Raw genomic sequence first — 26118 nt, forward strand, 5'->3', positions numbered from 1 at the left:
AAGTAGTCCAAAGTGCTTTGAGTGGTCAAACTGACTGGAAAGCGCTATATAAGTACAAGTCCATTTACCATATGCAGTCCAGTTAACAAAAGTTAGGAATCGTTACCACATATCTATTTACAGTTCTTTGCATGACAGACTAATGTGATGCATCAGGATTATCTGATATGACACTGTGTCCTCAGACAAAACAGAAACCCCTGTAATCTGAGCTAAACTTTACTAGAGCTTGTGTTTACTGAGCTGGAATGTTATCTGGCAGTAATTTAACAAAGTGTATTCCCCATATAAAGCTGTCAAAAACAGGATAGGAACATCCAGTACTTGGACCATGCTATAGACCCTTCCCAAGTGACTACTTTTTAAAACAGCCTGGCAGTGTCATTAATGTTGTTACCATTTGTCCCCTATGCAACCCTGGCCATTAGGTTAAGTGGTTGGACTCTCTTGTGTAACACATGCTCGTAATAAAAACATCTTTTCTCTTATTGGATACTCCTTGTCTCTGGCTTTATCCTTGTATCTCTTAGAATAATCAGATTAATACCAGCCAAGAGTCCCATTTCCTCCTCCTAGCACAGATCTTTGTGATTGCAGAAGCATGCTACTGTACTGTTGCTAATGTTGTCCTGAAACCTGATTTTCTATAATTTGCCAATGGTAAATTCAAGTAGACTTGATGTGGGATTTCACCAAAGTGCTTCACTGCTGTACACTCTAGTCTGCTTGGCTATGAGTCAGTGTGAACCTGGCTGTGCAATCAAACTCCAATGATGTTCTCCTGACTAAATGTACCTTAATGCAATCTGTAAAAATGGCAGTGTAATTTCTTTTTGCAGTGATTTCACCAATTTACTTGGTTTCAGATGACTTTCCACTCTAGCATGAAAAACACTGAGCAGCTGTCATTTTTGATGGCTAACCCATAAAATTACAAGAAATAAAATGGGCTTCTGTATTAAAATGTCATGCCGACCCTCAGAACTCCCTCTACTTGCTGTATTGCCGCAGCGCTTACTGGCCACATATCCTGGTAAAACATGGGTGAGTCACCTTCCCACAGATTTTAAATGGCAGAGAGGTGCTCCTGACATGCAGATGCTCGTCGTGTTGTGGGGCTGCATTTGGTAGACATGGTAATCTGGGTGCTGAAATTGTTGCCATTGCTGCCAATGGAGGGCTGCTGGTACTTAGTGTCAGCGCCCAGGAAACGCTGCAGCATCCATCTGCGCCACTTACGCTTAATCTCTGACTGCACCTGCAGGAGAAGCGGAGATGTGGACAAACAGTTGAGGAGCGAGTAAAAGGCTATGACGTGCAGGAGGGTGAGGCAAAATGAGATCTAGATACATAAAAGAACAGTAAACATCTTAAAGAGCTAATTCTATTTGAATTTACTCACCTCTCCATTCAGGAAGCAGTACAAGATTGCAACAACAAAACCCTGTTAAAGAGAGAAGCAGATAAAAGAAGAAGTTGTGCTAGATAGCACAGCTGGGAAAACACTCAACATTTTTTTGTATGAATAATGACAGTAAGATTATGACCAACATCAGGGTTGATACGGGAAGCTCCCTGCGTAGCTGTCTGGGATTTGCTCCCATGAAATATTATTCTGGGCCAGAAATGATTATAAATTATGAATACTTTCCACTGTTAGATTTTCAATGTTGCACTTTGCTCTCAGCTTCTAGTTTAACACTTGGTCAATCAAATAACTCACTTTTCAAATATGCTAAATTAACTATTAAAATGCAACATTCCAGTTTTGTAGAAGGATCATCAGACACCCATTCATACATAAGAAGTCACATTTTCACTGACTCTGGAAAGTATGACCAGCAGGGTCCCTAAGGCCTGGTACACACATAAGGATGTTTTTGATGAGATTTTTAATTTGTTCGAGACCTTATATATAAAGATAAAAAATCAGGCATTTAACAATTTTTAACACACACATAATGATGCTGTTCTGCAACCGATCTAGAATCTAGTCCTCTGAGCCGGAAATCTCACGTGACCAAATGTGATCTAACAAAAACGAAGAAGAAGAAACATAAAAACAACCGGAAAACACAACACCCGGCATGGAATAGGATATACAAGACGAGGGAATGATGGTGGTCTTGGGACTATTATTAATTGTGAACACGGACTTTATATCCTTCCTTGTTCCCCAGTCAGCTCGCTCTCTGATTGGCTACATTCTGTTCCACGTCACAATCCACAGAGTCACAGTTCAGGAGTCATCAGCTTTCCTCACACATGTCAAGACTTTTGGTGGTAAATATTAAACATGTTTAATACTTCCAATTGTCAGCCATGACCCGTTTCAGAGCCAATTATCGGGATGAATTCACTCTCAATACACCTCAAATAAAATGATGATTTTATAGGAAAATCTTATAAGATTATAGGCTTTTGCCATCCTAGGTCGGGAAGGGGGAAAACTGGGACAAAAACAGCCCGATAATCTTTATGTGTGTGCAGGCCTAACACAGCCTATGAAGTAAAAGGATATGTTACCTGAAATGACCCAAGTACAAGATCGAACACCATCCTGATGTGTGGGTGGAGGTGGTCAGGGATAAAGGCAAATATTATGTAGTTTATGCCAAATAGAGGTATCAACAACAGCGTAGATTTAGCCAGTCTCCTAAAAGTAGCAGAAAATCAAAGATTAGAATAAGGTTGGTGCTCATTTCTTTCTAAAGCCACAAAAAAAGTATGTCAAAGCTGTATTAGTTTTTAAGCAAGAGCTATTGCTCAACACAAAACTTTGACAGCAGAATAATAATTCAGTCAGTCTCAGCTGATAAGACATGACTGTAACCTTTGCTATGATAGAGTTGTTGACATTTGGCACTGAAAACCTACGAGTACTGATTGGACTCCTTCCTTCCGATGTCAGGGCAATTCATTTTCTGTCGCAATATTCGGATTATACAAATGAAGAGGAAAAAGTTCACCTGCAATGAGAGTAACACATTGGTTAATGGTGCGTTATGCTGAGCTGTCTCTGAAATGTTGCACATGAAAAGGTGCAGTGACTCACAAGTATGGCAACTAAAATAGGTGTTTTGATGATCCACCAAGGATTGTCGTCAATTGTTTCCCAGCATCTGACAGAGGAGAGTGACCACAAAATGATAACCCAAAAAAACAAACAAAAAAAAAAATCTGGTGCTAAAGCTAGCTCATTGCTAATGCTATCTCTGAAATGATCTTGAATAAAAGCAAAAACAAACGTGTTCCTTTCCCTCACTTGATCTTTAACTTAGAAGCTGGTATAAAGACTAATTATCTGATTTTAAAGGCATGGTGTGTGAGAATTACTGACATCTAGTGGAAAAGATGGACAATTGTGAATGGATGGTGGCCATCAGTGGCCAAAATTCTTCCAAACACGAACACGTTTTCATTGGTGAGTGGATCCAGTGGCCCAAGGTGCAGCAATAACTGCACTACAGGTAACCACTTCAAAACTGTGTAAATGTGTACTTTATTCTTCTTTAAACCTTTTAAGGCGTTAATTATCCTAAATGGTGCTCTAACATCTATCATCAAAAGCTAATAGGGTTCTCACTAATAGTGCTTTTTGTCCATTCTGAGATACCATAATAAAAATAGTGGCACAAATATGGCAGCTGCCATGTTCTATTCCATGTTTTATTCTGAGAGAATAAAAACCTAACAGCTATTTTAGCAAAGTTACCAATGGAAATGCAGTTTTTAATGAAATATTATTTTTTTCTGTTATTTGGAATAAAAAAAATGATTTCTTGCATAGTATATTTACAGTATTCCTTATTATATCATATTTATCCTCACAAATCACAGTTAGTACAACCTAATAAATTAGTAAAACATTTCATTGGCGTTGAAACTGTAATGGCTTATGGGAATAAATTATCTCCTTTCTTTTGAAAAGAATGGTACAGTACTTCTTATACTTTAGGAGACAATATAAGAAGCATTACAGCTCCTTATATGCAGCATATATATATATATATATATATATTCCAATCCAAGGTTGAAGCTGCTTTCCTTTGTATTTTGCACCTTTTAGCATTGCTGCTATGTATATACTTCTGGGTCATTTTCACTTAGTACCACTTAGTAACCTTCCTAAGCAAAAACAAAGGCTATTCAAGCAGACCCTGGGTATGGTTTAATTGTCAAACAAATGACTTTTAGTCATCTTTTCCTAAGCTCTTTTCCTCTGCTTCAATGGAAATCATCACAGGGTTAGGGAAAATTGGTATGTTCAATAAATGAACATCTGCACTGAAAAGTGCTTTAGATACTAGATATTATTTTTTGAGTGCTTTAAATCTTTATTGTTATTGTGTGTCATGTACATGTACAGCACTTTGGTTAACTGTGATTGTTTTAAATGTGTTTTAAAACAAACTTGATTTTGTTTGATACTTCATCAATGCAGTCTTATCACAAAGTTATATAGAGACTACATACTGAATATTGGTATGTCATTTTATGAAATATGAAATAAAGGCACAAAAGTAAATTTACATGAAGTTTATTCATAAATAAAGTTTATAAAGTATAAAGTTTATTCACTTGAATCACACATTGTAAAAACCCAAACTACAAATCTGCTAGCCTAAGCTTGTTAAACTTTGATTTACCCGTTTAATGTAGGTCTACACAACCTAGTTGAGTTTGCCTTTACCTTATTTTTTTAAGTTAAGAACTGTGTGAGAGAAATATCTCCTCAATTTCAAAAAGAGACATCAGTCAGACATCGGCCATCAAGTAAATAAGTGAGAGACTTGGTGGTCTGTTTTACTTGTGTTGGTGTTGAACAAACCTGCTGTGATGATCACTAGGTTTTGTAGGAAAGGGTGTATTTCTAAGAGGTTAAAATAATGTTAAAACTCACCCTGGGTGGTTTAAATAAGCCTTTGTTATCACCCAAGCAGAGATAAAGATGGTTGGCGCCCCTGCAAGCAAGAAAAAAACAGAACTGACTAAATGTTGTGTCTATGAAAAACGATAAGTAATATCCAGTGTGTTAAAACCAAACATGGAGAGGCTCAGAATGACCAAATAAGTGGTTAAGCTTTCCGTGTGTGTACACTGCTAATCTTTTGAATGACTTAATGGGCAAATCCGTATTTAATTTTGGGTATGCTTAGAATTTGAAACATGACTTGTCCTCTGTGGCAATATTAGTTCATCTTTGGACTTTTCTCCCCCCCATTTTCCTGCTGGCAGGCCCTTCATTTCAGGCCAGTTTTAATTATTTGTTGACTTAATAGAAGAAATACATTCGAGAATGATTGTTGAACATGTACATCAAAGAAATTTGTAGGACCAAAGGGAGAAAAAATGCAAAATGGTAAAAGAAATAAGTTGAAAGCAGTCAAGAGCTCTTCCAGCTCTTCTATATCAATTTATGTATTTTAATGAAAAGTTGCTGCTAAGAAGAAAGCATCAATCTACATGCTTGCGATAGACACTTAAAACATGGAAGAATTCCTCATGAGCAGAAAAAAGCAGAGAAGCTGCTGCCTCCGATCACATTCAGATGGAAAAGCATTTTCCCAAAGCTTCTGCTGCATGTGTAAAGCCTTACATGTAAATTATTTTTATGGCATACCCTGCAGCACATATAGAATTCATTGAAGAAAATGCTCCTGGTTGTCTGATGATTACAATTGATGATTTCAAAGCCACCCCTTCAGAAGAGTGGACAGGTGAGAAATTCTTAAGATTGAGATTCTCTGAGCTGTCTGTGGCCATTTGTGTTTGGCATGAGCACTTACCCCAACCAATCAGGATGTACCACCAGAAGTACTTCCTCTCAGAGAAGAAGGAGACGGCTAACAAGGCGTGAAGATAGAGACCCTCCACCAGCAGCCAGAAGTAACTCGCCATGACCCCATACTGGAAGAAGACCACCACTGCCTTGCAGCCCACCTAAAAAATATGCAAGTGTTGCTTCACCAAGGAATTATTCCATTACAATTAAATACAAAGCAAATTTAGTCTCATAAACATTTCAGTATATCTGTAAAATTAATGACTCACATAAAAAAATAATCTGTTTGACTTGACAGAGACACTTAATGAATATAAGCACCAGGTAATTGCAGGTAATTACATCAGGTAATTACAGGGGAATCTACTAGTGTCCCTTTATGGCTGTGCTGCTTGTAAAATCAGTGTTAACCTGACATTTATATTTAAAGTACTGCAATTATATTTGGGATTTATGTCAACTGTTATATCACAGTGTACCTCAGTAGGTCTGAGGTCTGATAGAGACATCTGAATTTAATATATGGTTTCTTTTTGCTGATGTACCATATATGTTATATGGTTGTTGTCATAAACACTCACCGGCCACTTTATTAGGTCCACCTATTCAATTGCTTGTTACCATAAATATTTAACCAGCCAATCATAAGGCAGTAACTCAATGTATTTATTTATGTAGACATGGTCAAGGCAACAAGTCCAAACCAAGCATCAGAATGAGGAAGAAAGGGAATTACAGTATGGTTGTAGGTCTGAGTATTTCAGAAGCTGCTGATCTACTGGGATGATTGAAAGGCAACAGTAGTTCAAATAACCACTGGTTACAACCATGGTATGCAGAATAGCATCTCTGAACACACAACACGTTCAAACTTGAAGCAGATGGACTACAGCAGCAGAAGACCACACCGGGTGTCACTTCTGTCAGCTAAGAAAAGAAAACTGAGGCTACAATTCACACAACATGAAAGCACGAAGCCATCCTGCCTTGTAGTAACAGTTGAGGCTGTTGGTAGGTTGTAATAGTGTGGGGATATTTTCTTGGCACACTTTGGGCCCCTTAGTGCAAACAGAACATAATTTTAACCCCACAGCCTACCTGAGAATTGTCGCTGACCATGTCCATCCCTTTATGACCACAGTGTAGCATCTTCTGATGGCTGCTTTCAGCACGATAATGCACCATGTCATAAAGCTCAGATCATCTCCAACTGGTTTCTTGGACATAACAATGAGTCCTCCAATGACCTCCACAGTCACCTGATCTCAATCCAATAGAGCAGTTTGGGGATGTGGAGGAACGGGAGATTCTCATTATGGATGCAGCCGACAAACCTGAAGCAACTGTGTGATGCTGTCATGTCAACATGGAGCAAAACCTCTGAGGAATGTTTCCAACACTTTGATCTATGAAACCAAGAATTCTGTTCTGAAGGCAGAAGGGTGTCCAACCAGGTATTTACAATGTGGACCTAATAAAGCGTCAGGTGAGTGTATTAAATACTTGTGTATTCTTAAGTTTCTTAAAATTGTGGGCAATACGAGGTACAGGTTAAAATATGGTGGTTGTAATCAAAGCTGCAGAGCTTGGGATATTCCGAGTTTTGATCATTACAGCTGAGTAGTAATTTACAGGACAGGACATATAATTTGGTAATGCAAGTCTTTAATTTAAATTGCAGGTAGTTTGCAGAAGTAGTTTGTGAGAAAATAAGTAGACTCTGACTACTTCTGTAAAAATTAAGGAGAAGAATTAAAATGAAGTACTTTCTTAACTAAACGTTCATTGGCAGTGTTATCATTTCCACATGAGGAAATCAGCATTCTGTTCAGATTTCTCTAAAGCATTCCTTGTTTCACAAAGCACAAGTTCTCTTTCCACAAAATCATGCTGTCATAAGTGAGAGGTTGACTTTGTTTTGCTGGAAAAAAAAAAGAAAGAAAAGGCCTCCATTTCCACAACTTTACTCCTGAAAGACTCAGCCAGTCTGGGATGCTCGTGTCTTCATCCCTATAAACCCTTAGTGGTTGATTCATTTACTGTAGTTGTAAGATGTTACATCAGATGTCTTTTTTTCCCCTTTTTGACACATTACACATACATTAAATTACGTTTTTAAAACAGATTTGAAACAACTACAATTTAAATTCTATTAAGTACAGTATTTTTTTTGTTTTTTAGATATTGTCCTAACTTTTTAGTTGTTGTTGTGTGTATATGCATCGTATATACATTGTATTTTGTGTATATATGTGTATAAATACATGTGCATGTACTTGTAGGTGTATGTTTATATGTATATTGTTTGTGTACATTTATCAAATTGGAGGAAACTGTAAAATGCAAACAGGAGAAAATTTATGTACATATCCATGTAATTTCTCAATGTTTAATAAAAAAAAAGTAAAAAAGCAAAAAAACTTAATGTTTTAAAGTTTATTTTATCAACGTTACTGCCCTATAGAAGTGTTTTCACAAGTTAAGTGGGGCCTCTCATACCAACTAAACTGAAGCAATAACAAAGGATAAAACTTTTACTAAAAAAAATAACTTTACAAGCTTTTTAAAATAAAACAGTTTTTTTAAATTGTGGAATTTAGAAACCTTTAGGAGATTTAGCAGCTGTGTTTGGAGCAGAACAATCTGTGTACCCCAAAGAGGAAATATCTAAACTTAGCCATTAATGGTCAGCACTTAGAGATAGTAAAGCTGCTGATTTACAGTGTGCTGATCAAATTCTCTGTAATAAAGCTATAAACTCAGAGATCTGAGAGAACAGCGTTGACGTTGGTGGCTTGATCCCTCAAACAAGATGAAAACAGATGTATTGTATGAAGCTGCAACACATCCAGGAGCTTATCAAACTCTATGTTAACTCAGCACTTATGGTGCTGTTGTTGCCAAGATAAAGCGATTCAAACTAGATATTGGAGCTCTGAATGTGATTTATTGACAAAGCCATCTGCAGTTCAGGTTTAATGTTGAGCAAACAGGAACTCTCACAACATCCTGCTCGACAGGTGAATGGGAAAACATCGTCTCAGGAGTGGAAGGGCCTTGGCAAACACTGCTACACCCAGGACATTAAGTAAACTCTGAGACAATGCATTTTAAGTCAGTAAAGTTTGGGTGAGTAATCCCCTCAGCTAAAGACAGAAAGAAGCCGTTGAAAAGGTAAAATCATATGTCAGACCTTTAGGAGGAAAATCAACAAAGTGCAGATTCAATAAATACAGACACACAAAAGAAAAAGAAAAAAAAAGAAAGTACACCCTCTTTCACTTTTAAGATTTTACAAGGACATAATAAAATATCATCTGGTGCTGTAGGTCTTTAATTTAGATTATTTATTTAGCAAAAACTGAACCAAAATGTAGAAGCAGTTTGTGAAAAACTAAGTATACTCTTACTTCTTCCAAATATATTAAGGATAAGAATTAAAAACAAATGGCATCCAGCTTCTACTAATGAAATGCAATTGATTAATTGGTCATTAGTAAGTACACTCACCTCCATAAAAGCAGAGTTTGGGGTATTTTGCTGGCCTGAAGCATCTAAATACCAAGAAGGAAAACCAAAAATAATGATCTTTTAAAAACCGTTGTTACTGTCCATCAATTTGGGAAAAGCTATCAGACCATTTCCAAATTATATGGAGTCTGATCATTCTACAGTAAAGGAGACTATTCACAAGCGGAAAATATACAAGACACCTGCCAATCTGCCCAGGAGTGGATGTCCCAACAAGTTTCACCAAAAGCTCAGACCGTACAAAAAAACCCCAAGAGCTACATCTTAGACTCTGCAGGCCTCAGTTAGCATGCTAGCAAAGTATTAGTACTACATAACTTTTAAAACATAAACTCCAGTGCTTCCAATTCATACTGATGGGACATTGACATTCAGTATGTACATTTCTGGAACCATTGTTGCCTTGTAGCCTCCAAAAGCTAAGAAACCACATTTCACAACTTTTTTCCCACATTGGAGAAAACCAAACACAGCATATGAGCACAGGCTCTTTCCACAAATTGTCAAGCAAAGTGGTAGAGGGACTTGTTTTGCAGCCACGGGACCTGGATACCTTGCAGTCATTATGAACTCTCTGTATACCAAAGTATTCTGGAGTCAAATGTGAAGCCATTTGTCTGGCAGCAAAAGCTTGGCTGGAATTGATTCATGCAACAATCCCAAACACAACATCAAACCAACAACAAAATGGCTGAAAAAGGAAATAATAAAGATGTTGCAATGATCCAGTCAAAGTCCAAACCTCAACCTGATTGAAATGCTGTTGCAAGAGCTTCACAGAGCTGTGCATAAATGAATGCCCACAAACCTCAATGAACTGAATCAACACTTTAAAGAAGCGTGGGGCAAATTTCATTGAGGTTTGTGGGCATTCATTTATGCACACAAACCTTAAAGTGTTGCTTCAGTGCATTGAGGTTTGTGGGCATAAATGAATGCCCACAAACCTCAATGAAATTTGCCCCACGCTTCTTTAAAGAGTTTATTTAGATTCCTTAAAGCAACATATAACAGTTTGTGTGTATAAATGAATTCCCACAAACCGCAATGACTGAAGCAACACTTTAGAGAAGTGTGAGGCAAATTTCCCCAACGATGATGTACAAGACAGATAACATCATTATATTGAGTCACTGCTGGTGAAGATGGTTCCACAAACTATTGAATCGCAGGGTTTAATTAGATGTTCATGGACTACTTCTGACTTTTTATTTAGTTTTTGCAAAACAAATAATGGCATGGTGTAATATGTCACATGTTGTGGATGATCAAAGGTTGAATTTACTTACTATTAACATCTATTAAAGACCAGATTATTTTTATTTTATCATAACATGTATAACTTTAGCATAGAAAGGGGGTGTCATTTCTTTTTCACATGACTATTGGCAAGTCCAATACAGCTTTTAGTAGCACAAAGCAATAAGAGTGGACTTTACTCACTGATGACTGACAATTGTCTGTCTCACCGACATCATACAGAACAACATCCTTGATGAAGACAGTCACAGCTTTCAGTATGAGAGACACAAACAGATGCATGTGGATGTAGTTTCTTGTGCAGTGCAGCTTCCTGGAGGAGACATGGTTGGTTAAAAAACGGAAGGGTTTTTTTTATTATATATAAAAAAAGAAGACAAGATCTGTATTCATGACTCATTGTGAAAATAATTTAGCAAAGTACTAAAAGTGGTCAGTAATATTCACCGGAAATTTTAATGCATCAGCTTGCAAGGGCCAAATTACAGAGAGAGCAGTAATTATGGGTAGTTTGTGATACATGTCTGTTGCTTTCTAAAGTGTTCCTACTGGACTGTTATCTAAATGTCACAGCACATAAACCCTGCAATTGCTAAGAAGGGCTTTGTGGATGTACTTCACACTTTATATTGGTTCAATTTTTTTGACGTTCTGCAGAGAAGGAAACAGCAACAAATCTGAGAGACTTGCAGATAAAATGTCACTGATGCAAGTTCTCTCCTCTGGGAACTTTTTAAACAAATGCTTTCCCGCTGAGCTGAGGACTTGGATTGAATAGTGGAAACCTATCAGGCAAGTCATCGCAGCGGGTCGGGTGAAATGACACCCAGCATCAACCAGCTGCCTGAACACTGCATATAAAGCCGAAAGTAAACAGCAAAGGATGTTCACATCCTGTGTTTCTGCTCCAAAATGCAAGCCAATGGCATTTCATAACCCAAAGGAGTAAACACATGCCTTGTTGTTTAGCTCATAATACATAAACAGTCCAAAAGCAAAATGAGCAAAGCGGGCTTCTTACTAGAAACAGCACATAGCGATTTCTAAAGATCGGTATCACTTAAGTCTTTCTCTGTAACCCCAAGACATATGGCCAGGAAAGAACATGGTGTGAACAACAGCAGGCCATCTAATTGGTTTTACTTTACAGCTCGAGGAGTTGATGCAGATAATGTGTAAATTTGACGACTTCCCCCACAAAATCTGCTTGAATTACTGTCTTTAAAACGCTGTAAAACCTCTATAAAATGCAGGTCTTACAGTGTAAAACAAGAGAGCGAAGGGGCTTTATTGTTCTAAATGATGGAAAAGACTTTATGCGGTGACATTAAAACAGCATTTTGATGAATCTACTTACCGGAAGAGACACAGTATGACGATGGCGACTGTCAGAGAAATGAGTGACACGCTGTGACCGACAGTGTAACCCACTTTGATGGCGCCGAAGAATTCCCCCTAGAACAACATATTCCATTAGTCTAATTGGAGACAGATCATTTGGACTGAGTTTGACATTTAATTGGAAGCCACAACAGCAGTAGTTTGCTATACTAACAGAATTTTCATCCACAGTGTTGTTGGGATTATAATCACAGTCCATTATGTAGGAGTCCATACTGATCGGGGTCCAGCCATCTGCAGTGCAGGTCTTTGACAGATTTCCTACAGAGCAGAGGGGCAAAAACAAGACTTCAGAGTGTTTCATGCAATAGCACAGTAAATTAAATACCCCTACATTTACTCATACTTAATTGTGTCACTGAAGTATTCCTGTGAGACTCATACATCTGTGTTTCCCTCTGGAATACTTCCAAACACTAAAAGCACAAGAAAGGACTGACTGAAGGGCATCAGTTGTCCAACTTGCCCAGAGATGCTAAAACATTTCCCATGTGCACTTGCCTCCATCAGTCTCCTAATTACTCTCAGCCTGCACACACACACTCATGCACACCAGGAGGCCTATATTCAAGCAGAGATGTTTTTGCTCAGGCCAGCCCAATGGGCCAGAGGTAAAAGGTCCAAGTGCATTAGACTGATGGCTAAGGGAAGAAAGGTCTCTCTTATCTAACATATACAAGCGGAGCAGAGCTCTGAATCATTCAGTAGCTGAGAACTTGCCAGACTTAAGTGTAATGTAGTCGAAAAGAGATCAGTAGAGCTTTCAGATGCTCAAGGGTATGAAGCAGAGATCTGAGGAGCTCCAAAAAGTTCTGCACACTGGATCCCAACTTAGTCCAGTAAAGCAAAAGCAAGAAGACTTGAGCTAAGCAGAGCAGAGCTTTAAGCCTTATGATGGGCAAAAACACGGAAGTACAACCCAGCTCTGTTTCTGCAGAATAGTTTACCACACAGTAAAGCTCAGCAGGTAGCACTACACCAGAGTACTCCAAATTAATTAGTTTATACATTTCTACTGTTCTCCTCCCAAATCTTTCTGTTTTCATAGATTCATCTCTGCTATTGATTCTTTACCTTGTGAGGCAACAAGATTCTTGCAAAAATTAGGAGTTCACTGTCACAATAGAATCCTTATTGGGTTGAAAGCTGTCAGTTTGTGCCAGAAAAAAAATTGGACTGATGCACTTCCTACACTTAATAGGAAGTGCATCAGTAGGTTTCTGAAAGTATCCAACATTCCCAAAACAGTTTCATTGCAAGAGTTACCAGATATAGTTAACAGATCTGCCTTCAGCTGACTGAGCAGAATAAGGAAGTTAACACTTGTTCACATAGTTGAGTTTTCATTGGCTTGCAGAGTCAATCTGAAATTAGGTTTCTGTTACTTCTGTTGCTTTTTAAAAGGCCACAAAAAGAAGCAAGAATCATGAGGCACAAATCAAAGAAATGTGAAGACATGTTTCCATTCAGTGGTTCAAAAGAAAATAACTACGGAGAGTTGTGTCCCCAGAGGATGGTGCATATGTTATGTTGCTAGCGGTTGTGATTCAGTAGATAAAGTAGCTGTGCTAACCAGAACCAAACTTCAAGGAGGAAAACAATCATCAGCAACAGAAGAGGAAAATGGAGAGCGCCATTGTCCATAAATGACTGTAATTTCTGTGAATATTTGACATTTAAAACCAGGAAAGATGTTCATAAGTCACTTGATTTTATTGAGACCTGGCTTGGACTGATATGAAGTCTAAGCCAGGTAAATAAAACTATGTGAAATCACATAACTGTTGCAGTTTTACAAGAAGAACCTGTGTCCAGATTTCAGCCAGTTAGCAGCATTACCAACTTGGCTCATGTTTGTAAGAAAAGAGTTCACACAGTGAAATATTTACTTTTTTAAAACACCATCCATTTTTATACAATTTATTCCATTTCAGGGTCACAGGGGATATGAAGCCAATGCCAGGAATTAGCAGGTGAGAGGCAGGGTACACCCTGGACAGCCATTCACGCTCACACTCACTCCTAGGGATTTGCTTGTTTTCTACAATCAATCTTGAAATGCTCTGCAATCTTTTTCTCTCAAGATATCCTCTCTTGGACTTCTTCTCTTGGGAAATATCCACAGTAGGTATGTTTACACTAATGTCAATTTTACTGGACCTGAATAAATGTCTTACATGTGAGGAAGCCACTAAACACCACAACTACAAAATCTACACAGATACAATAGGCTACGATTATGTCCTATTACGGTTATGACCATGCACATAGCAGGAACACAATTTCTTCTAGCTAACTGCCTAGCCAGAAAACTAGTTTAATAAACTCAGCCCTAGTCCTGTGATTGTGGTGGGTGTTTTAAACAGAAAGCCCGATGACTCTGTCAAGTAACCAGAAAGCTGACGACTTACCCATACAGTTACGGAGAAGTGCCTGAGACAACTGCTCTGACTGTGGCGCACAAATAACAAACAAAAGCAGCAAATCAATGAGTCCAGTTGCACAGACCACAGTCCTTAAGCCTACTAGGAAAGATTAGCTTAGCTGTCTGTAGAGTTCACCATGCCAAAAACAAGTAGCTGGAGTCAATAAACCATTTGGACAGGTAAATATTACTATGGACAGCTCATTTCTTTTGGTGCTTAGGTGTGGCAACTGAATGTATTATTTGACAAGAAAAGAGAAGGTTTTTGTCATTGTTGTCACCTGTTTCATCTATTTCATCTATTTGTGATACATTTTCAATTGGAAACAGATCTAAACTGAAGAAAGAAAATCAGCACAAAAACTCTGTTAATGCAGTCATGCAGAATGTGGTCTAGGAATGTCCTGATGAATTAAGCAGACTTCTCAGAAAAAAATGGTGCCTCAATAGCATAACTCTTAGAAACACAAAGCATTTAGTGGATGCCCCTTTTATACCCAATCCTGACACCCTTACCAGTCATCAAGTAATCTGCTCATTGTAGACTCTTACAGAACGGTGATACTGATACTCATGTTTGGTTTTGCTTCCCATTCAAATTTTCTTTTGTGTGTTGCTGCCATTAAATTCTATATTTGTCCAAAATTTTCCAAATACAACTGAGCTGGTTCAAACAAATACACAAACTACAGATTTAAGTTTTCGTGGCATTAAAAAAGGGATGTGTAATAAGTAATAAGGCTTTAAAATCCAGCAAACCAGCAATGAGGCAGCCACTTCTGTCTCTACTACACGTTAGTAGAACCTGTAAAGTAGACATTAGATTAGCAAAGTAAAAGAAGACCGTGTAAGAGATTAAACCTAAAATACAATGGAGGAGAGCTCGGCAGATTACAGTAAACCTCTGAATGCAGCATAGAAAATTTCAGAGCTCAGCTCTGATGGACCAGAGAAAAACTAAAGAAAAAGGGAATAAAAGAGGGAATGGATTTTTTTCCTTTACTTGAAATTGCTTCTCATTCAGCTACAGAGATATGATTTAATACTTCTATGGCTAAACAACATGAAATCTAAATCGGATTATTCATCCTTTTACTCTGTTTGTACAGTGAATGTACATCACCTAACCAGCTGAAATAAAATTGAGTTTCCAGTATAAATGGTCTCTTGTCTGATTCTATTCAAGGATTTTTGCTGTATAGTATATTTATCTGTTTATAAGGAGTAATGTAATCCTGCAGTAGTATGACGGACTGATAGGTATGTGATTTTGTTTAATCTCCTATTGTATAATGTTTCTTTGTCACATTTACTTATCTCTTTTTGGGACACTAAAGAACAAAAGCTGCGAGTGCTAATGACAGATTAGTCTGTGGGTTAAAGGCTGCCGTGGAAATCTAAATAGTGGACTTTCCTCAAATTTCCCATTCGTATCATTTCACAGACACTATTGAATCAAGATGGAGTTGGGAAATGGCCAACAATCCAAAGTCTTAGAATCTATTTGGCATTAAAATTTGGTCAGCTCACAAAATACCTGAGCGGCGTACTGCAGAGAAGACTGAGGCTTAGCTTCCTCAAACAACATGACAAGACACAAAGACAAAGATAAGCCCCTGCTGTTTCAGCCCATGCCACCACTGGATTTGGCTTGTTTGAGGGATTGCCAGAAGAATGCTTTCATCATTTCCCAAAACATGACTGCAAGGATTTTCAGAGTCATGCATGATAAAGAGGAGAGCTGAAATTAGTTTATCAGTCCATAATCATTTTTATTTCCAGTTTCCATTTTCAGAAGGTACAGTCTATTCAAATACTTTATCATGTCTAATTGTGGGAGAAAAATGCTATGAATGTTATATTAGCTTTAACAGTGTTATGGCCTGTAGAAGGAATCACTGACAACCAGGCACTCTGTCACCATCAGACTGGTAGGAGGGGTGAGTCTATGTTATTAACACAGATAAATAAATGAGTGTTTCTGTTTGACCTTCTAGGTAAAGAGTTCATGAGAATGTCAAACTATCTCAACTAAATTTACAGCTTGGCTCCTGATCTCAGTGGCGCCATGTTTCGTAATGCTTGTTTTTAGTGCGTGAGCCTTTTAAAACGAATGGCTCAGGATGTGTCAATAACTCGTGTTTCGCAACTGCTCCAGACAAAACTGACTTTTTACATATTTTGTTTTATATATTAACTAAAAAAAAAAAAAGGGAATCTTATCAACAAATAAATATAATGCTGACCTCTCATTGTTCTGAAGCTCCTTTTTAATTAAATCAATAAAGTGTAAAACAGCACAATACAAGGTCCCCACTTTGCTCCAGTTGTAATTTAAAATGCACAGAGCCCCAGACCGTTCATCATTCCTTAATTAAGTTCTCCTTACAACACCTGAGAGCAGAGCAGGTTTAACCAGCAGAGACCTTCACTGATTAGTTGATTTACAACATAATTGATTTGGTATGCATCAGAGTCACAAAGGTCACTTAGAACAACTTCTCTTTCTGTCGAGGGTTAGGTCTTCATCCCACTCAGCATATGGGGACCTGCTGATCTTCTGAATCTTTGACATTTCAGGGAAATATACCTCGTCTGCCTCCATCTCTCTTCCCCATATTTTCCCTGGAGTGCTATCCGCTCTCAGGTCACACTATTTCCCATCTGGGTCACAGTGCAGCTTCCCACAGAGCCTTTCCTCTCTGCAGTGAGCCTTCATATGCTCATAATAAATCCTTGGTTAAACTGTCTCTCATGACAAGGAAAAAACTGACTGGATTTCAGCAACAGGCAGCACTTCAACATGTTTGAAAAACACAGGTTGATTATATAAACAATACAATCCAGATGATGTTTGAAATATTAACCTTGATTTAAGTACAGCAATGGTGTGGAAGACCAGGGACCTGTTGCATTAGGCTTAGTATAGATGCACATCTGTATCTACTGTATGTATGAAAGCAGCACATGCATTCATGCATTTGGATGGACCTCTCCTATTTCCACTTCCACATTAGCCATAAACTAACATACATGACCTCAATTAATAATTTGGACATAAAAGCAATGCTTCCACCGCAAGTTATTCAATTCAATTCAATGTCTTTATTGTCAATGTACTGGTACAACAAAATTAAATAATGCCAGTCCTTGAAGGTGCTTAATGTGCATTAAAAAAAGTGAAAGGATAAGAAAAATAAATAAAAATAAGAATAAAAAATAAAAATTCAGCAGCAAAGGAGAGACAAGGCATCACCAAATGTGAAACCAAAGAAATGAATGTAGAAGCCAGATGTTTATCACTTTTAGTGTTTTATACTGCATTTCGTGTGGAGACAGAGATCGGGGAGTCATGTTTGTGGAGAACGGGGGAGGGGGGCTGCTTTTGGTGTATGTGTGTGCATGTGTGTGCGTGAAGCTTTGTGAAAGACTTTGAGTGTTTTTTTTGTTTGTTTGTTTGCTTTTTTGTTGTTGTTGTTGTATAGTCTCTTTTGGTGTGTGTAAAGGCTCGTTTTATTTTTAATATGCATGAATTGATTTTTTCATGTAAAGCACTTTGTATTGCCCCAGCATGAAAAGTGCTTTATAAATAAAGTTTGAGTTAAAGTAGAAGCAAAGAAGAGGTTTTATTTAGTAACACAGGACAAAAACTTCTGAATGAAATAAAATATTAGAAGCAGTCAACCCTGGAATTTCAAACAAAGAACCCTGCCAAAAATAGAATGATTTAAACCATAAGACAGCAAATGCATTTGTAAGGCCACTTCAGAGCAGCCATTTTTAAGCATATATACTTACATAAAACGTTACGTATGTAAAAATACCTACATAAGTAACACATTAAAAATTCTCCAGTAGTAAAGTTAATGAGGAAGTAGGGACACATGTCACTCATTCTGTACCTGCAGACTACTGTGCTTTAACTACCACATGTACATAATTACACATTAATAACTTTATTCATTTGAATTCTTGGGTGCAGCTTTGAAAAAACTTTAAAGCTGCAAAGTTTTGAACAAATTTAAGTCTACTTCAACTTCTGTAACATTTCTCATGGCTCTCATTTGAAATTAAGGCTTCTCTGCCCGTTGAATACAAATCCACAGCTCCTTCAACGTTTACAGTGTAATTACAGTGAAGCGACTCGGTGTGGTAATTAACGACAAATTGAGAAATGCAGGAAACTCTGAGGGGAATTATCTAAGGAACTACAGTGCAAACATCATCTAGTACATTTTCAGTACTGTTTTCCCTTCTGCATAATTAGCTTTGCTTCCCTGAGAGGCCTTCGCAGATTAAAGACGGACGAATAAACAGCTTGTTGCTTTGAGGGTGGACGGCGCTATAATTGGATGTTGTTTATTTAGCGTTCAGCAGAGCCGTGTATTCTGATTTTTATATTATATCCTTTGCTATGAATAAGAAGAAGTATCAGGAAAAATGAGTCATTAGTAATGAGTCTGAGTCTGTGTGACAGTGTGCTTCATGATTCCTGTTTATTCTCTAAGATGTGGATTGTGTTGATATTGGCAAGGATTCAAGATGAGGGGAATATTGGGAATTGTAACTAAGTCCTGGCATGGTGAATAGACATACTCATTAATTTTCATGTTAATCTCTGACTCAGGGATATGGTTGTACATGATTGACACAAAAATGTGCAACATAATAACTGCAGTAATATTTATTTATTTATTACTCTTAAAAATATTTTTTTGGTTGAAGACATAAATATAAATAGATTAATTACACCTTTGTCTTGTTTGTTTGTTTTTTTCTTTCTTTTTGGTGGTTAGTAGAGGAGCACCACACATAACAATCACTTATAAATAACATTATGTAGTTTATATAAGGAAGCATTAGCAGTTGTTTGAATCCAGCACACCTAAGGCAGCATCTTTGGTCACATGATGAGTGTACGAACCCTGTTTCCAGAAATGTTGATAAGTTTTTAAAAATGGTACAAAAAACTACAGTTTAACTTCTACTTCAATTATTTTAGTTTCTTCATTGAGCAACTTGAACAACTGATCAAATTGAAAGCAGCTAAAAATAAATTTCTCTGTCAGTAAAACACATCTCTGCAGTTTCTCTGTCCATCTCAGATGAGCTCGTGTCCAGAGAACAGTTAATGATGGTGGCATATGTGGAATTTAGTGACATCTTTCCATTTCCAAGGCTGCAGTATAAAACCAAATCACCACTTCACATTATCCTTCTAGGACTTTACAGGAAGTTACAGTAAGGGATCATTTATGCTCAACATTAAATATGCATATGCATACCTACATGGATGGAGCCTTCAGCTCTTCCTCTGCATTCATTTCATATTTCAGTCCGTTTGCAGAGAGCTTGGAGACGCATAACTAAATGGAGTAAAAAGTAGCAGTACCATTAGAAATTGCGGGGGCAGTGTTAAGCCGTATAAATCAAATACAAACAGCGAAATGAACAAAGGAGAAGCCGCAAGGTAATTAAAGCCTGCACAAATTACCGCCGTCAGCTGTGCTCCCTCTCTCTCTCATTATATATATATATATATATATATATATATATATATATCAAAGAATAGAATAGAATATTAGTTTTGTTGTCATTTTGCAAAAAGCTCTCTCTGGACTGAGGTGTGCCACACAAGCTCATACTTGTGCATCTTTTTCCAACAGTAAAATATAAGTGTATATTTATAGCCTAATTACAAATAAGGCTGCTCTCATTTACACAGCTGGTAGTTTCTTCTGTCAGACAGCTTAATGCATCATAAACTGTGACTAGAAGCCTATTAAAACTCTACATCAACATGCAGACGTGTAATGCATTCCTGACTGTAGCTTTACTCTATAAAAAATCCTAATTTTATAACTGAATCTTTAAGTTACTTGAATCCCCATTCAAGTAGCTTAAAGGCAGACTTAAAGTTTATGCTGTAAATTGTTCTATAAATAAACATGTGATGATCTCTCAGAGGGAAAGCGCCACAGTCTATGGTGTTGCAGGATTTGTGACATACTTCAACCAATAACTCAATTTCCTTCTGATGCATGTATACAGGGACAGGGAGGGTGGTTCATTGATGCTGAGGCCCCACCCTACAACTCAACTTTTCCACCATTAAACTATATAAATGAAACTGTATAAATGTTTGATCGCTAACTCTCATTTATCATTTATCAGAAATAAAAAAAGTTGCAGTATGCAGACACACAACCTATTTTCTAATCATGACACTTACGTGGAGGTACGTCCCCAGAGAAATAGAAAAGATATTTGGGGCAGGGGATGGTGACCACCTCTCCGATGTCAGCACTGGGCCAGCAGGTGATCTTGTCCCACGTCCCACTGCAACCTAACAAAGATGAAAGGAGAAAAGGAAGGAAACACTATGAAATCATAGAGATCAAAATAAGGTTAAGAAAAACTTTTGCTTGGAAAATGCTTCACACTGGTGAGACATCAATCCGCTCCAGAGAAAAACAGTAGCCTGATTAAAGTAAAGCTGGAGTTCCCATGGCAGCCTAAACGCATAAGCTCACGTCAGTCATCATTACAGCCCTGTGTTCATAACAGCAGATAACCTGAGGTAACATGCTGCTACCATGACTATTAAAACAGTCCCTCGTCCTTCGTTACACACTGTAATTTGAATTCAACAGATCAGTGTGACTTTCCACAGTGTGTGTGCACTGGGGACGCAGAATCAGGTCACAGCACTTTTAAATCAGCACCTGCTCGACGATTTATCACGATGAAAACTCACCTTGCAAGCTGTTGTTTGCAGCTGCACCCCAAGGAATTGGAAAACATTCAAAACAAGTGGAATCTATACATTTGCAAATGATGACTAAATTAAAAAGCTAATGGGTGTTTAATGAGTTATGCGCTGTGTGGAAATGATCACCTCAGAACATCCCCAGTTTGAATCAACAGTAGATTCAGTCACACACAGACAACAGAGGATCATGGAGCACAATCATGACTGAGTAGAATATAATCAAATGTTGCATGCTGAGGGTATACAGCATCCCACTTGGGAACAACTAATTCAAAACCTGCCTAAAACAACAAATCAGTGAAGTGACTTTCATTATTACACACTCGCTGCTGTATTTTCTTTTAAACAAATGCACTGTATGCAAATGAACTCTTTCTCTCTTTCTGAGGGATTTATTAGTTTTGGAGGTTTTTGCAGACCAAGGATGGCCTCAGTTGCATTGAGAGCTTCTTTAACAATTCAATAAAAAAACATAGCTGTAGCTCACATTAAAGCTAAGTATTTGACTCTGGGTTGACATTAGGTGTAAAATTAGGAGTTCAGCCACGCAAATTTCCAAAAAGGAAGATTTGAACAGCTTTTTTGTCAGTTAGAAGCACTTCTGGACTTCTGGGGTTTGCAAATATACAGTGAATAAGTGCAATCATTAAAATGAGTTAGTTATAAATAAACAAACGCAATCCCAAAACATACATACCTGTTGTTTTGTTTTCAATCTGAGCCTCACACATGTTTTTCTCCTTGTCTATTTCCAGAATCAGGTCACACATCTGACTCTGTGTTGAAAACACCTGCGGAAAGAAAATGGGGTTTTCTTCACAACCATCTACTTTTTTGGAGTAAAAGTTACAGATGCGTGGTTTTTGTGCTGGAAAAGTTTAGGTAGTTCATGGAAAGTTTGGTATATTTGCTAAACTTTAACTGGGAAATACAATCTTTGAAGTCAACAAATGTTCTTTCTATAAAAACGTTGCACTCTTTTTACTTGAAAAAAACTTTAAAAGAGAAAAATAACCCCAGTGTCAACTCAAACAAAAAGGTTGAGTTGTTAGTGCCTTTATTTTAGCAGGATTTGTATGAAAAAGTTGTTTGAAGAGAAACATGGCCTAAAAAAGACAAAGTTAACGTCCAGTGCAGATATGGTACAAGAGTTCTTTGTTTTTTTTCTGCTAGAAAAAAAACTTTCTTCTGTTGTAAAACTGTGTCTGCTGAACTGAACTGAGTTAAATGATGCTTTGTTTATACAAACAGTGCCGTGTAAAATCTTGAGCCACCCCCTCATTTCTTCATATTTTGCCTCTGAGTTGCTGGTACTTTCATGTATCATTTAAGGGATTTTTGAGCAATAATTTTCCAGACTTTCTGAAGGTCATTCAACATTTTCTTGTATACTGCCTGCTTTTTCAGTCGTTTTCAGTCCAGTACTCAAACCTGAGCATTTTCAAAGAGGTGCGTTTCTTCTTTGTTAAGCCATTTAATGCTTTGAAATTTTCTTTATGCACCTTTTTACAAGCAACATGTCTCAAAGTCAGTTCTTGAAATGAAACTATCTAGGCATAGTGTGCAGTGGGCCCCTAAAAATCTGAGGAAACTTAATTAGAGAAAAACAAAAAATAAATGACAGGCTTAAAAAAAATAACCTTCTACAGCACATAAATAGCACTTTAATGTGATTTCCTTAAGAATAAGGAAAAAATCCAGCAAAGACCTGAAACAGGACCTGAGAGATGCATCTGGTCCTTTATCTGAGCCAGCCTCATCAGAAATGGTCTTCGTGGATGGGTGGCTGTCAAGATGCCATTCTTAAGAAAAAAAAATGGGGAGAAAAAAAACGAAAGTATGCTAAATGACACAAGGATTGGACTGAAAATCAGTGGAAAGAGGTTTTATGGAGAGATGCATTCTCTGCAGACTACGGAGCTCAACATTACTGAAGCAGTGTGGAATCATCTTGACAGAGAACAGATAAAAAGGCAGCCAACATCCAAAGAAGAGTTTTGGAAAGTTCTTCGTGATGCCAGGAGAACTATTCCTGGAGGCTACTTGTCTAAGGGAGTTCAGACTGTGTTGAAGAATAAAACTACCAAATATTGACTTTCCAGCTCATAGAATTGCACAAGCTCTGTTTTTTCCTTAATTCTGTGATAATATTTATGGCTCAATAAATCCCTGCTATTATTTTCATATATTCCTGGTGGTGTATAAAGAAATGAGGAGTGTCTCAAGACTTTACAGAATTCCGTAAAAGGTCAAATACACATCTGTTGTTGCTGCTCATGCACTGACTTTACGTTTATGTACCGATATGCAATGCAGAAACAAGAATGGAATTTTATCCTGGATCTAGTACTTTTTAGATTTTCCTAGTGCATGTTTTGAAACAAATGCATTAATTGATTCAACTTATTAAGAGATCTTGTACCCTGTATAGGACATTATCCAGGACAAGATGTTCACATGTGCAACACATCCAAAAATCCAATCATAACCAGAAATATAGCACAAATGTAAACACACTCATGTTTTACCAATGGAATTTATACAGTCTCTTGGCAGGATTGTAAGATTTATTACTCTCACTTAGCTGGATGAGTCTCCTCTCTGTGGGCATTAATCAGACTTGTGGTACTTAGCTATTGTTAGCCACAAAATGAGCCCATACGACTCCAGCTTCTCCGCACACACAAGGTGACTCCCTTGTACAGGTTATAATTTATCTCACCACTCTTGTGTTACTGCCCCCATAGTGATGATTGGGCAATACCGCATGCTGACAGTGTGATGGATCAGAGCTGCCTTCAGCTTTGCAAGTTAGCAAAAGCAAGAAGAAACTTCCAGGAGGATCGTCATGATTACGATTTCATTTTAAAGAATATTTGGCTCCTTTACTCAGTTTTCAAAACAGATGAGTGTGCACTGATGTGCACACATACAGTAACCTCCAACTGGATTCCAGCATGATTCATGCTTACAAGAGACAGTTAAGTGAATGAGTAAGGTGGAAGTACAAAAACAGACAAAGAAGGTGGTTGCCATGGTGTCCAGGTGGGAGACCAACACGTTCTCTATGGCAATTAATTTTAACCATACTCACGTAAAGAAATTATAGGACCATAAAAAACTCACAAATATTCATGTAAAAAAACAAGCTGCTACTGGTACCTGAGGACGGGGACGATTGGGGTGGAAGGTCTAAAGATTAAATATGATTTTTCCTAATTAAAAACATAAATGATGGGAAAAACCTTTAGAAATTAGATGCATGTCCCCCCATTCACACCCCGTTGACCAAAACATGAATCCAGATGCCCATGAGGCCACATTGTTGCGCTTTTAGGGGAGCGCCCGCATGTGCAGCCTAGCACTTCATTTTTTTATACAACTTAGACCTACAACTGGAGAAAAAAATCTACGTGGTCATCCTAAAAAGTGGCCTAATTAGGAGATCAGCTGTGACGCTTTGTTAACAACGAGCCCGAGTTCAAGTCATGAGAAAACTCAAGTGTTGTTGAATACTCACGGGTTCCAGTAATATGCAGGAGTAAAGGAGGAAAATAAACCTTAAAAATTGGGCCAACATATCCTCTGGATTAGTCAAATAATAATACTTTAAAAAACAAAAAAACTTGTAGAAAAAATCTGTGAGAGCGGGTTTCAAATGCTGTGAGAATCCGAGACAGGTTTGAATGGGTCCTTTGCTGACTCTGTGCGTCTCGCGCTCTTGGAGAGCTCCGAGGACAGCGTCCTCTTCCTCCTCCTCCTCCACCTCCTCCCTTTCATACTACACCTCCTCCTCCTCCTCCTCCTCCCACTAAAGATTTACCTTTAAAAAGCCAATAAGTAAGCAATGAAAGATCATCAGTAATCAATAAATGAGCGTGCTCAAAAACAGCATTATTATCATGCAGCACGCGCGTCAAAAATATAAAAAACTGATTTAATTTGATTTGATATGGCTGTTTTAAAGAAAATACATGTATTTACTACAGTTTTGTGGTATTTTTATTTGCTGTTTCTCTACCCTTACAGAGTCGGAATTATAAAGGATTAAAAAGGAAGAATAAAAAAAATTGTTATTGCCTGTTTAGGGTTCTGGCAACAATGTGAATACTGTAAATATTTTTCCTTATAGGGGATATTTTGTAAAGGTGGCGATAGTAACTGGAAAACCCTATGCAGGAGATGGGTAGGGTCTGCTATGATGTGTTTAGCTTTCTGTGGCTTGTGTCTGATGTACAGATAACTGAGCTTGGTTCTTGCCAGTTATTTTACTTGTTTGATTAATGACCAGGGAACACTTTGCTTGGTTCTTACATGTAAAACTGAACCAGGGTGGTATAGGCTCTTAAGCATGAGAATTGATTCAATGAGTGATTTGTCAATAACTGTTAAAATGTCCTTTCTAACATTAAAGACCCTGTGTTTCCTCAGCAGAAACAGACGTTATGCAATTTGTAGACAGTGTCAAAGTGTTGAGAAAAGAACTGTCAGTCTCTACATCCAAGTACTTAAAGACCTCCACCTGTTCCACTCCACATCCGTTCAGCACAGAGATTCCAAAGGGCAATGAAGGGAATTAGATGTTTATTTCCCAACCACATCCCAGATATTTACTCTTTGAGATGTTAAATTCCAAAGAGACTTTCATCATCTAGTGTATGAGCTTGTCCATGAGAAGTCCATGTTATTGCGGGTGATGTTGTTCATGCAAATGCCAAATTAAATGGAGGTAAAACATTGCCCTAGGGTACAATAATTATTTAAAACCACTGCTCACATCATGCCGGGGTCGATTCAGTAAAAAGGCGCATAGTTTGTGTGAGTCAACCGTATTACAGGAGCGGTCAATTATCCCTGTCTGGGGGTGGGTAGTGTCCCATTCAGCACACTACAGTTTAAAAGGAAAATATCAAACATTTTCTGTATTTATCTGGCAGCTTTAGA

At 37.7% G+C, this 26118-nt stretch overlaps 1 protein-coding gene across 1 annotated transcript; it reads right to left on the reverse strand.

Moving 5' to 3' along the window:
• Positions 1 to 24827, reverse strand: LOC121645319 (vasoactive intestinal polypeptide receptor-like). Its single transcript, XM_041993779.1, has 13 exons — positions 24695 to 24827; positions 21872 to 21965; positions 20635 to 20748; positions 12132 to 12238; positions 11934 to 12031; positions 10760 to 10889; positions 5790 to 5943; positions 4904 to 4964; positions 3056 to 3122; positions 2878 to 2969; positions 2527 to 2656; positions 1403 to 1444; positions 1 to 1258 (listed from the first exon to the last, which is right to left on the reverse strand). The coding sequence occupies exons 1-13, from the start codon at positions 24752 to 24754 to the stop codon at positions 1067 to 1069; spliced, it is 1341 nt and encodes a 446-aa protein (XP_041849713.1). The 5' UTR covers positions 24755 to 24827; the 3' UTR covers positions 1 to 1066.
• Between the last annotated feature and the right edge of the window lie 1291 nt (positions 24828 to 26118).

Source organism: Melanotaenia boesemani, chromosome 8 (assembly GCF_017639745.1).
Source record: "Melanotaenia boesemani isolate fMelBoe1 chromosome 8, fMelBoe1.pri, whole genome shotgun sequence".
NCBI lineage: Eukaryota > Metazoa > Chordata > Actinopteri > Atheriniformes > Melanotaeniidae > Melanotaenia > Melanotaenia boesemani.